General features: G+C 41.8%; 1 protein-coding gene across 1 annotated transcript; it reads left to right on the forward strand.

Annotated features, from left to right (window-relative positions):
* Positions 1-424: 424 nt before the first annotated feature.
* Positions 425-10,387, forward strand: LOC148012709 (uncharacterized). Its single transcript, XM_087669197.1, has 6 exons — positions 425-523; positions 649-791; positions 878-1,236; positions 3,183-3,988; positions 4,220-5,151; positions 10,166-10,387. The coding sequence occupies exons 1-4, from the start codon at positions 425-427 to the stop codon at positions 3,359-3,361; spliced, it is 780 nt and encodes a 259-aa protein (XP_087525323.1). The 3' UTR covers positions 3,362-3,988; positions 4,220-5,151; positions 10,166-10,387.
* The last annotated feature ends 2,688 nt before the right edge of the window (positions 10,388-13,075 follow it).

A 13,075-nucleotide genomic window follows, 5' to 3' on the forward strand; every position in this document is an offset into this window, starting at 1 on the left:
CCCGAAGGGAGTGCATTTCTTCATTCATGGCCTCCCACCATGAGGCAGACTGAGAAGATTCCAATGCTTCATGGACAGTAACAAAACCGCCCATAGGATAAAATTGATGGGAAGAAGGAGAAACCTGATAAACTGAAGTATAATGACTTTCAGCAAGGATGTCTGCCATACTTCTAAAACGAGAAGGACGAAGCAAAAGTCAAAGCATCATTCAGGAGAGATGATGAGGCTGTAGGGTGCGTGGAGGAAGGAGAGGAATCGGAACCAGAAGGAAGAGAAGAGGTAATTGGAGTGATGGCAGTAGGCACCGAACAGTGGTTGGAGAATCAACTCCACATGGAACACCAACATGTGTATGAGACCTTTTAGAAAGGTCACTAGGTGGCGGGCGCCCACTATTGCGGCCCATTTCTGGGTACTCTAAATGGTAAATGTTGGAGTGTATGGGCGATGCTTTGGGACAAGGCGTCGAACACATGGAGCCACACGTCTTGTTGAAGGCACACATGGTGGGGGCTGTGGAGTCTAAATGACCTGCTGTTCGTCGAAAGGAGGTACAAGAAGAGGAGAAGGAGGAACGACTGGAAGGGGTGCAGCAAATGGAGGACCATATGCCGATGGTGAAGGAATGCTGGTCCACCATTCTAGTTTAAGGGGTTCCTTCACAAATTGGTCGGATCGGTGATTGTTGAAGAGCGATCCGCCACAACAGGGAGATTGAGAAGGGTTTCCTCGTTGAAGACCACATCTCGACTGAACAAGAAGTGCTTAGTTTGGGGTTTATATAACTTGTAAGCTTTAACCCCAAATCGTTCTCCATAGCCAACGAATGAACACTGTTCTGCTCTTGTTGATAACTTGTGCCTCTTTTCTTCAGGAATCAGGGTATAGCACGGGGATCCAAAAATACAAAGTTCAGACAGATCAGGTTTGGACTTTTACCAACGCTCACAAGGAGTTACATTCGGGAGTGTACGACTTGGAAGGCGATTCTGGACATCATTGGCCGTAGCAAGTGCCTCTTCCCAGTAAGCCATGGAAACACCAGCAACTTGGAGCATGGCACGAGCAGCGTTGAGAAGCATGCGATTCTTTCGTTCAGCAATGCCATTTTTTTGAGGAGTATATGGCGTGGTGAACTGATGGATGATACCCAAATCAAGGCAGTAATCGGTGAAGTCATGGGAGACATACTTCCCTCCATTATCAGTGCGAATGGATTTGAGCTTTTGGGAGGTTTGCCTTTCTACCAGCATTAAATAGTGCTTGAAATGAGTAAGTACTTCTGATTTTTGCTTTAAGAAATAGATGACTGAATACTTAGAATAATCATCTATGAAAGTGAGAAAATAAAGGTGTTGGGTGTGAGAGACTAAGTAGGCAATGGACCACACAGATCTGAATGCACCAACTGAAGTAAATGTGTGGTCTTGGTCTTTGAGCACGGGAACCTCATGCGAGTTAATTTTCCATTGATACAGGCCTCACACAGATCGATCAAAGTCACTGTAGGATTAAACCCGTTGACCATGCTATGCCTTTGGAGAGTTCGCAGTGCTTGAATGTGCGGATGCCCAAGCCGATAGTGCCATCGGAGTGTAGAGATTTCCGAATCCTCTGCTATTAAGGAGGCATGCATTTGAGGTGGGGATTTAGGAGGACCAAATCCAAGAGGATACAAGTGACCTTGTTGCGAACAAGTTACCCGGATTGGGCTGCCTTCTTTGGTAAGTGCTTTAATTACACAGTGATCAGAGAAGAATTCGATAGATGTGCCGTTTTGGGTGAGCTCACTAACAGACAACAAATTCTTCGCAAGACCGGGAATATAATAGGCACGTTTGATGGGTGTTATTTCACCGGTCACAAGCTTCAAATGGACCTCCCCAACTCCTTCAGCATGATAGAGATGTTGTCACCGAGACCCACATTCATCCGAGATGGTAAGGGCCCGTAGTGTAGGAGCCTGTCCAGTGTACTGGTCATATTATCGGTAGCACCGGTATCAAGGTACCATAGGGAGGAGTCTTCATTGGAAGAAGCCGAGGTTTAAACAGGTGCAGAGTTGGTTCATCTGATTCATCATATTCTTGTTGAAATAATTCAGTGGTTGCAATATTGGCCTGATGACGAGGCCGAAAAGAACCTCCTTGGGCACAACGACAGGTATGACAATCCCGTAGGACATGTCCATGGCGTTTGCAGTAATTATAGAAAAGAGAAGCCTGTGAATTATTGCTTGAACTCCCAAAGCATGAAGAAGATGGGTTGGGCCGGGACTGATTATTGTTCATTAAGGATTTCGGCCACTGATTTACAGAACTAGAAGAAGATCTTGTATTTGTGGAAGGGCGGTTGAGGAATGACCGCCTACCTCAAGGAGGAAAGCGGGGTCTTGTCACAACCCTATAGAAACAGAATTTGTATCATTTTTCATTAATTTGTCTATATAATGATTTATTAAATTTATTTCCTTTGCACTAATTAGATATAAAGAAAAGTGCATTGGAGCTGGCCACTGATGAGTGGTCACAGGTTATGGTGGACCCACGCGGTGGGTTAGAGAAAAGATAGATCACACTTCCATGTACAGCACCCACAGATAGCCAGAAACTAGCCCCATCCATCCCCATCATCATCCCCCACTTCTCCATTATCAAATTCCTCCATATTCCCTCTTCTATCACTGCTGTTTTACAGGACGCAAGCCTGTAAATTCATTAGCATCTCCTTCTTGAGCTCTTTCTTCCATTTTAGTAACAAGAAGTAAGCCCTATCTATGTACTACTAGTCAACGATGGAGAAAGGCTGTTTTTCCCTCTTTCTTCTCTCATACTGTAAAGAAATCAGTTCTTATCATTGCATAATAGATAATGCATGTGTGTTTGTACATCTTTGCATGATCTTGTGAGAGTGAGAATTACTTCTCCTCACTCTCAGGTTGATTGTAATTGAGCTCTTCCCTAAAGGACTTGGGTTGAGCAGAAATACATTCCTTCGGGGGGGGGTTGCCCATCTGCAACCCTCAATCTTGTCTCCATTACTTTTACATTTTCATGGCTGTAATTTTGTGAGTAATTTTCATTTTCAGCTTTAAGTGTTCATTCTCTTTTATATTAAATCTCGAAAACAAGCGAATATCATAATTGTTAAGCATACTACGTTGTTCGGGGTGTTTACAGGTCCGCTCGCAACCATGGCATGTCCTGGCATCGTTGAGGTAGTAGTGTTATCCCTTAATCGATCTTCTTGGCGAATTAACACAAAAAGTTCGTTGATTGTTAATGTGGGATTCTTTGAATGGGTATTTATAAAAGATTGCCAAGTACTAGGCAAGGCAGCAAGAAGGGTCGTGACTTGAATTTCTGGGGGTAAAATAAGGCCAGCCAAGGCAACATTATCATTTGCTTGCTGCCAGGCTTCTAGAAAAGCTTCTGTGTTGGATAATTTTTCATAACAACTTCATTGAGTTGTTTGTGCAGAAGGACGCGTGAAACCATATTGGTCCATTGGTACTGCTGCTGCAAAAATTCCCACATTGATTTGGCTGTAGTAAGTTGATGAACCAACTGGAGTTGATGATTGCCACGATGAAGAACAATCTCGGTGCGGGCCTCCAAATCTTTCCTTTTCCAGGCGGCTAATTCGTCAGCAGTAGGAGCGGCCTGTTCGGCGACACGTTGGACCGTTGCTGGATCTGGTTCTAATTCATCAAGTACTCCCCAATTCCCCACCTTCTGAAGGACCATCTTTAGTCGAAGACTCCACGATAGATAATTGGAGCCTGTTAGCTTTTCAATGTGATAGAATTTAGACAGAGAAGAACTCGCGGATGCTGCGGCGGCCATGGCTCTTGGAGAAGGTCCAAATCAATCAATAGGAGATGGCGTCAGCAGCAGGGAATTGCTCTGTCATAGGAAAAGGCTATTGGGTATCATGCAACACGTCTATTGATATCATGTGGGCGTTAAATACTACACAGATTCAGGTATTTTTACGTTCTGAATTATTCATACAGAGAGGAAGAGAGAGAACTCTAAAAAACTGAAAGCATACGTGCTTGATCATCATATTGATCAGAAATCGATTCTATATACAAAGAGTTGGGTCGCACTTGAATAGGTGCGACCCTTTTTTATATCTGATCGTCTATTTTTAGTTTTAGCTCTCTTTTTAAAAAATTAGAGTTTTATCTGTTTTATTTTAAACTTGCCCACAGGCTTGCTGCCAGGCATCAATGAAGGCCTCAGTCGAAGAGTAATTTTTAAGTTGAATCTCGTTGAGTTGACGATGCAAGAGAACACGAGAAACCACATTGGTTCTCTGATATTGTTGATGTAGGAGATCCCACATGGCCTCGGCTGTTGTCAATTGGCGAACAAGCTGAACCTGTTGATCACCAAGATGAAGAATAATTTCTGTGCGGGCCTCTAAATCCACATATTCTTTCACAATAATATAGCATACAAAGACGACAGATAAAAACAGCAGAATAATAGTTGCATTAATTATAGAAGAATGTATATTCACAGAGAGGAGTCGCCTTATAGAAAGGGTTGCGACTTCTGGACACAATCGTGTCGCTTGATTCAATGAAGTTTTAGTTTAAAATACTTATTAATCTCTTCAGGGATTACCACCAAATCCAAATTTTCTCTCACACCCGTCCTTACCGTACATGACGTTACTGCAGCTGGGTCCTCTTAGGGAGTCTCTCAAGCAGCCTCCCTTCACTTTGGATCATTACCCTCGAACATCACGGCTAATTATGGGCCTCTTCCCAATCACAACAGTAATGCGATTGCCAATATAAAGACTCTGCGAGCAAGCTACTGGCCGCATGGACTCGGTGGAACTCCGAAAGAGGGTAGGAGCTTCCTACCTGCAGATATTGACCTCTACCTGTAGACTGGTCTGACTCGATGACATGCAACCCTCCTCCTCCCAAACAGAGTACATCTTCAAGGAGCTCCCGACGCACATGCTGTTGAAACTAGCGGCGGCCATGGTGAAATAACTGGTGATGCGCCAATGGCACCAAAAGAAGGATCAAGAGGCACACAAACAACGGAAGCAAGCAGCCAGGAACATCTGCAGACCCGAGCCAACAAATGTGAAAACTGCCAAAGACTGGCAAGACAGGAAGAAAAGGTATACTCGTTGCCCATCAAGGTATAGATCATTGGAAGCTTATGTTTTCTGACAGAGGTCTCATAGGGTTGTCATGCACCATGCCCGCCTGTAGAATACACGAGAAATTGGATTAAATTTAATTGGGAGGCATTAGGTAGGAGGTCCCCATAGCTCAATCCCTTTCCAACAATTATTTCTGCTTTCTGTTTGACTCTCAGGATCTAGCATTAAAGGTCATGAGTCATGGGCAATGGATGATAATTCCCCCCTTTTGTCTGTTCAAATGGGAGCTTGGATTCAATCCTAATGGTTCTAGACCCAATAAACTCCCCGTGTGGATTGAGCTCCCCGATCTCCCCATGTACCTTCACTCGTTCCTCAATCAAATTGCTCATCCTCTAGGTAGAATCCTTAGATAGAGGCATGTGAGTGTAGCTAACGTACGGTGACTGGCTTCCTGGTCACAAAACTAGACCTACCAGATGAGCTCTCGAACATCTTAGAAATCTCAGATGAATTCAGACAGCATGAATTAGATCAACTTGTGATCTATAAAAATCTATTGAATTCATTCTTTCAGTGTTCGAAGCAGGGTCATTTCATTTGTGATTGCCCAGACCTCCCGAGCCGGCCCCTCAGCAGTCGTCACCTAAGCAATCGACACTAGATACCGACGATGAGGATTTCCAACCCGTAAATAATAAGAGGAAGAACGCAAATAGCAAATCATAACGCCCCCAAGCAGACAAACAAATTAAATCCAAAGCTCACAATAATTTCACCCTGCAGCTAAGGGAACTAGGCGCTGATCCTGAAAATATTTAATCCGAGAAATCTCCAGCTGATTAAAAACAGATAAGGGCAAAGAAATATGCTATGAGAACTCTTCTCCCTCGAATATCCAGGACTTCTTATCGGACAATGACGATGAATTCAGCATTATCGTCATCATTGTCCAATAAGACTCTGATCGGGAAATTCATGAGCTCTCAGTTCATGAAAGGCCTGGAACCGGGCTCTGATCGGAAGTAGAATGACTATGATCTCAGCATTGCATCCCCATGATCTCAACACCCCTCCAAAGGAGGCTGATATGTCTCAATGGAAAGGAATGCTTTCCTCGAAACATCCCCTTAAACGAAAATCTCCCCTGACGGGCGATAACAATTCTGTGTCTAAACGGACATATGCCAAGGTTGGTATATCTCCTGAAGCATAGTCAAAGTCCTTCGCTTTGAAAGGGAAACAATATAAAAAGTAAATATAGATTAATAAGTGGATCAATATTATTTCCTATAATACTAAGGAGTTATCCGACCCTGTAAGAGCTGAAACCATCAAAAGATGGTTAAGATACAATTCATTTTTACCCAACGTGATATGTTTGTAGGAAGTGAAAGTGGGAGGTAGTGAGATAGGTAAAAACCTAGGGAGCATTTGAAAAGATTGCACACAAAACTTTACCAAGTACATATGTTACAATGGTGGGGTTGTGATTCGGGCACATTCAAGGTGGGCAAGTGAAGTCTAACAAGTACGCTATGGTAACAATGATCAATGTATCGTTGCCCTGTGTAAAATTGATGAAAATTTTGCTATTGTTTCACTTTAGGCCAACTCCAATTAACTATCCATTTGGAACTCACTCTACTCATAGGGGATTGCAATATCGTTGGAATGTTCCAAAAAGGAGATAACAAGGTCATGTTATCTCACGGATGGAGAAAGAGGCATGGCCAAGATTAAAAGCAAAGCATACGCTCGTAGAAGTGGACAATTAAAAACTCTTCACATGGTCTAATAAGCCAAAAGCCATGAACCTTAGAAAAGTAAGGCTTGAAAGAGCTTGTGTGTCCTCAAGGGGCTACTCTTCACATTTACAAGTGCAAACTTCAAAAATCATAGGGGCATTTTTGTTTTTGGCCACTATTCCATTTATATATCATTGCTAACAAGGATGATATCATTTGAGTTGGATGGTTTCATGCTGACCCAATACTTTTTAAGATAAAAAATGTCAAGAATAGCATAGGAAACTTTTTGCACGCGGACCAAAGGGGAGCACTTTCTCATCCCTTTTTTCATGTTGAGTGGCACAACATGCTTTCAAACAAACTCATCATTTGCTATAGAGCATAAAGAAATAATTGATCCCCCAAAATAGAATAATAAGGCCAAAATAAAAGCTAAGTGTGAGGCTTTGGAAGCTGCTATTAGTAGTATGGAAGGAATTCGTACACTTTGGTGCCCTCCCTACTACCTAAATGTGAGGGTGATTAAATTGATTCATAAGAGAGATGGCAAGACTCTTCTAACACTACAACAAAAAGGCCTCATAAACGCACTTTTAGACGCGATTTTTGAATATAGAGAAAATCTTACGGGCGCGTCTATCTGCCCATCTATTTGCGCGTCTATCGTGTCGCGTCTATAATCACATATATGAACGAATTTACACGCAAAAATACACGCGTGATAGACGCACATATAGACACGTGAATACAAGCGCATAATAAACCAAAATTGCTATTTATTTAATTCATTTTGTGCGTCTATTAGCGCGTCTATTTGGCAGTTAGACGGGCATATAGACACGCGTATAGACGCGCTTTTACAAGCACTCATAGACGCGAACGAAAAACAAAAAATCTCATTAAAAAAAAGATATTTATTTTTTTTTAAATTTGAATTATCAAGCGCGTGTATAAGCGCGTGTACTCTGCATTGTAGACGCGCTTATAAACGCACATTTTCTGCAATTTAGATGCGCAAAACAGAACTGAAAAAAAAAACCAGTACTCTAATTTTTTTTTTTCCCCCTCCCATACATCGCAACCACATGCTCTCTGGTTTTTTTTTTTCCCCTCCCATACATCAGATTGTGCATTTGGAAAAAAGACAATGGATCTAAAAGCACGAGAATTGAAAATAAAAGTCAATGTATTCATTATAGATCAAAAGCATTTACATGGAAAGTTTACGTGCTTGCGACCTAAAGCGTGGCCGCAAGCAGTAGGCTCAAAGATAGATCATACATATATAAGAAAACAAGGCCATAGAGGAGGTATGGTGCTCCTCTACGAATCTGAAGAAGAAACATCTTCGCTAGTACCACCATGGCTACTAGCGTCGCTATCCCCCTCCTCGCTATGCTCCACATCCGGGTTCGTCTACACACACACAAAAGATCAAGGTTGCTTACGTAGACATGATGGAGAAAAAGTTATAATTAGCTATACTTTTAATAGGAAAATAGGAAAAACATACCTCCTCTGGCTGTCGAATCCTCATAGCTCGGTTGTATTGGTCCTCAGTGATGAGACCCTCCTCATAGAAGTGAAGCCATGTGGCTGCGCGGTTATGGCCTCGATGGTAACCTACCTCTCTGGGAGTAGGTATCCTACCAACGATAGTAGTCTGCAAAACAATTATGATATATACAAACAATTATGAGACACAATGTATTAGGACAAATTATATAAAGAATTGAAAGAAATATATATTTTAAAAAACTAGAAATCAAAATATATTTACAAACTCTGCCTCCCACGACTCTCTACCGCTCGATTCGTAATGCGATGATCCTATGGTTTCCATTTGGATCCGTCGCGCCTCTGCGTGCTGGCGACTCTTCACTTTCTCTGCTGCTTTCTTCTTGGCTTTCTTCCACTCTGCGGTGGCACATAGGTGGTTGGCTATAGGCTCCACGCCCCTCCTCCTGCCTCTGCAGTGAGTCCCTGGTGCGTGTCATGAGGTGGGATCTTTTGTTGTGAAGCAAATCCCTCACTTTTGTGCGTCCCCAATCATTCGAGAATCGCTGACCCTCAGGATTTGGGTACCTCCTATGGACTGCCCTCAACACCTCCTGTCACAAGCCGCTTTTCTGATTTTTGAAGGCAATGAAACAATCTTTATACGTCGCATGCACGACGCTCCTCATGTACGCCATTACATCCCTTCCTTCATCATCATGGAAGATGCCACCAGTATTTGTAACTCTATAGTACTGTCGTACAAGCTCATCTACGTGATCTATTGGTGAGGGTGATTGCTCGCCATCTCCTAGGCAACCCCCACACAAGCCTCGTCCTTCCCCTCGACTCTTTCTCCTCCCTCTCTGTCGACTATCCTCTGCCTCGCTGGATGCACGTGCTTCTGTAGATGTACGTGCATCGGCTGACGCTTCTGCTTCAGCCGATGCACGTACAGGTGCTGCACGTGGAGTCCCTGCATATGGAGTACTTGCATGTGGAGTACCTGCAATTGGAGTTTGGGAAGTAGTGCAAGGCAAAGACGTCAGAGGCGTTCCAGACATGACATTGAACACCTCGTCCGCTGTGGGAGAGTGGCCAAGGTGTCTGGTCATCTCTTCCATGAAGTCTTCCCTACTAGGAAAACCTCCAAAAAATGCATTGATCCCCCTGACAAACGAGGCCAATGTATTATTCATGCGATCCAAATCCGGGTCATTGTTAGATGAACCAGGATACGACATCTACAAAAAAAACATAAGAAAAAGACAAATTTGTTTGCATATCTAGTAAAATTTAAGAACCATTCTGTAGAGGAAGCACAATGGATGCACGCTAGAGATTTAAATGATTTTCCCACTCTGTTAGCTCCACATTGAGCTAATAGCAATTGAGGTCAATTGCTATCCCACCCCGGGGATATGATGCGAGGAGATATATGCCACGGTGGATTCCGTGAGGTTTTACGGTGGATTCCGTAAACTTAGATGACCGGGGCTCATACACAAAGAGGATTCTTTGTGCGAGAAGTTGATGGGGACGCCTGTCCTTTTCGGGCGTTTCATTAATTTAGTGTGTACATGGGTGATTCCATAGCGGGTGATTCCGCAAAATGCATATTAAATTAATAAACGTTTATGAGTTTAGAGTGCGCACTCGTAATAAATTAAGGTTAGGATTTATTTCTAACCAGTTGATTTATTTATGTAGCTAAAGACTGCTAGGTATTCACTTTTGTCGGTTTAATTGTATTATTTTACTAACGATTGTGAATGCTTCAGTTGATGTGTAGAGATAGCAGCAGTGGCGGAGGAAAGCATTGGAGTCTAGCGAGTATTCAACCTTTGGATTATATTTTGATAGGCGCCACGCCTATATTTTGTTATGTCTATTGAGACATTGATTATTGATTATTATTTTGTATGCACCTATGCGTCCGGATATGTTATTTCTATTTGGACATTGAGATTGGGCGTGCCAGACTCTATGGGCACCGTCCATTAGCTTTATTTTCCTATTTTTGTAGAAAGCAAACTCAAAAGCTAAAAGCTTGTCATATTTTTGTAAATTGGGCATTATTGAGCATGAAGATTGAAATATACATAAAAATACATGCTTTGTGAAGCGCTCACACAAGGCATGGGGGAGATTGAACCCAATTTGTCTCTTGCTTCTTGTCGTGCATGCTTTTACATTGTTTTTTGTGCAAAAAGGTAGAGTTCATTGTTCTTGGGGACCTTCCGGGATTCACTATGTGAGCATTCTGCGTCCGATCTGCGCACCACATTGTTTCAAGAACTATTCATAGTTGTGGCCCATGGTTTTCTTCATTCTCAGAATATGTTAAGATATCATCAAAGAAGACAATGACGAAGTCATCAAGATAGGGTCAAAAAATGTCTTGCATCAACGTGTTGAAGGTCGCACGAGCACTTGTTAACCCAAATGACATCACAATAAACTCATAATGACCGTACCTTGTGTTAAAAGAAGTTTTAGGGATATCTTCCTCCCTAATTCTTCTTTGATAATATCCTGATCTGAGATCGATCTTTGAAACGATCTTTGCTCCCTAGAGTCGGTCAAGCAACTCATCTATCCTAGGAATTGGATATTTGTTTTTCATTGTCACTTGGTTTAATCCATGGTAATCGATACAAAGGCGAAGTGTTCCATCTTTCTTTTTCTGAAATAAAAGTGGGGCTCCCTATGGTGAATTACTTGGTTGGATGTATGCTTGGTCTAATAGCCGCTTAAGTTGCTCTTTTAGCTCAATGGCTTCGAGAATTGACATTTGGTAGGGCCGTTTGGTGATGGGGGCAGTGCTTGGAATGAATTGAATTTCGTGATCTACTTTCCTTGCTGGTGGGAGCTCTATCAGGTCTTCTGAAAAAACACATGTATATTCTTTTAGCCAAGATGGTTGATCCTTGGCTTCGCTATCTTGCTTGTCCTTGTTGATTTTAATTAGATAGATAGGTAATCATTTCTTTATCCCTTTTATTATTCAAGAATCTTTAGGCGACTGCACCTTCGGGTTCCCTGCTTCTCCGTGAGTGGTCACTTACTCTCCCTTTGAGTTTTGAAATGTGATTGAATTGGCCCTTTTTGCAATGGATATGAACATTATTTGGAATTAACCAATCCATTCCTAGTAGATATTCATAAGCCCCGAGAGTCATAATTCGGAAGTTCATTTTGGAAGAATTACCATCCAACCTAAATTTGACCTTGCTAGTTTGTTGTGTTGATAGAACTTCTTTGCAGTTTGCTAACTCCACAAGCAATCTAGGTGCAGGAGTAGCGTTTATGCCTAGCCTTTTCACACATTTTGGTGATGCGAAGGAGTGGGTACTTCCACAATCGATTAAAATTCAAAAGGGTTTACTTTGATAATTTTTTGGTATTTCAATTACTGAGAATTGGCGATTTGGACCCTTATTGAGAGTTGCATGTACTCTGGCTCTTTCCATATCGAATTCTATTGTGGGATCCTTGTCATTATTGACCCCCTTTAGGTTTATCCCAAAAACCTTTTCCCTAGCATCTTAACCTTGTCCGCAAAATTGACCTTGGCCAAGCTTCGGGCACTGCCTCTCTTGAAATGTCCTGGTTCCTTGCAATAGAAGCACCTTGGAGTCTCATTGCTCCTTAAGGTAGGTATAAAGCTTTCCACTGCATTTAATTTGGCATTCTTCATCTTGTTTGGTTGGTACTGCCCTTGGGCTCTTTTTACATAACCTTGGAAGTTGACCTTACCCCTTGACTGTTTCTATTTCAAAATTTTTTATTTCTTGGCCTTTGTTCGATCTCGTGAACTATTGGAGCTGCCTGAATCAATGCATCTTGTAAATCCGATGGTCTCATTGATTCAAGATGCATATTCAAGGGCGGATTTAGACCATTGCAAAATTTGGATACTTGCTGTGAAACAGCCATCATAGGTGCGGATTTTAGAAGTGTTACGAATTTGGAGTAATAGTTTTCTAGGCTTAGGATTAAGTGCTTTAGATTCAAGAAATCGTTCATCTTCTAGGCTTGATATGTTGGCAAAAGATATCTCCTACACATAGTGTCCTTAATCTTGTCCCAAGTGATAGCGCTTTTGGCATTATTTGGTCCTTGAACCACTGTTTCCGCCAAAGATGGGCATCTCCTATGAGTTTCAGTTTGGTGATCATGGCTTGGTTGACGGTCCAATCCCTGCAGTAGTGAAATAGTCTTCCATAGATTCTATCCATGTTTCAACTTTAGTTGGATTGTACCTCCCTTTACCACCAAGCTTTAGTGGCTTGTATTGCTTGATAAGAAAATTTTTCTCTTGAGCTTCTGTAATATTGAGATTCGGGATGACATTCTGGAAAATTATGCAATTTATGATCAATTTTCTCTCTAACCATATTTAAAGAAATATGTTTACTTGCTTAATTTACCTCATTAATTAAGGAAGGAAATTACGTACTACTTGTCCTTCTGATAATGATCAGGGTTTACACTTCAAAAGAGAATTTTAAATTTAATTATAAAAAAATCTCACAGAAAAATATCTATCCACTATTTTTTATTTATCAAGGAGACAAGTTGATGGAAAAAAATAAGTTTTCACGTTAATAGGAAGGAAATACATTATTTGAGTGGTTCGGGTGCTCATATTTATTCTTGGGAAAGGTTATTCTACAACAATCTAGGCA

This window comes from Lygodium microphyllum, chromosome 27 (genome assembly GCF_053477565.2).
Source record: "Lygodium microphyllum isolate KBCC chromosome 27, Lygodium_microphyllum_v1.1.10, whole genome shotgun sequence".
NCBI classification, from domain to species: domain Eukaryota; kingdom Viridiplantae; phylum Streptophyta; class Polypodiopsida; order Schizaeales; family Lygodiaceae; genus Lygodium; species Lygodium microphyllum.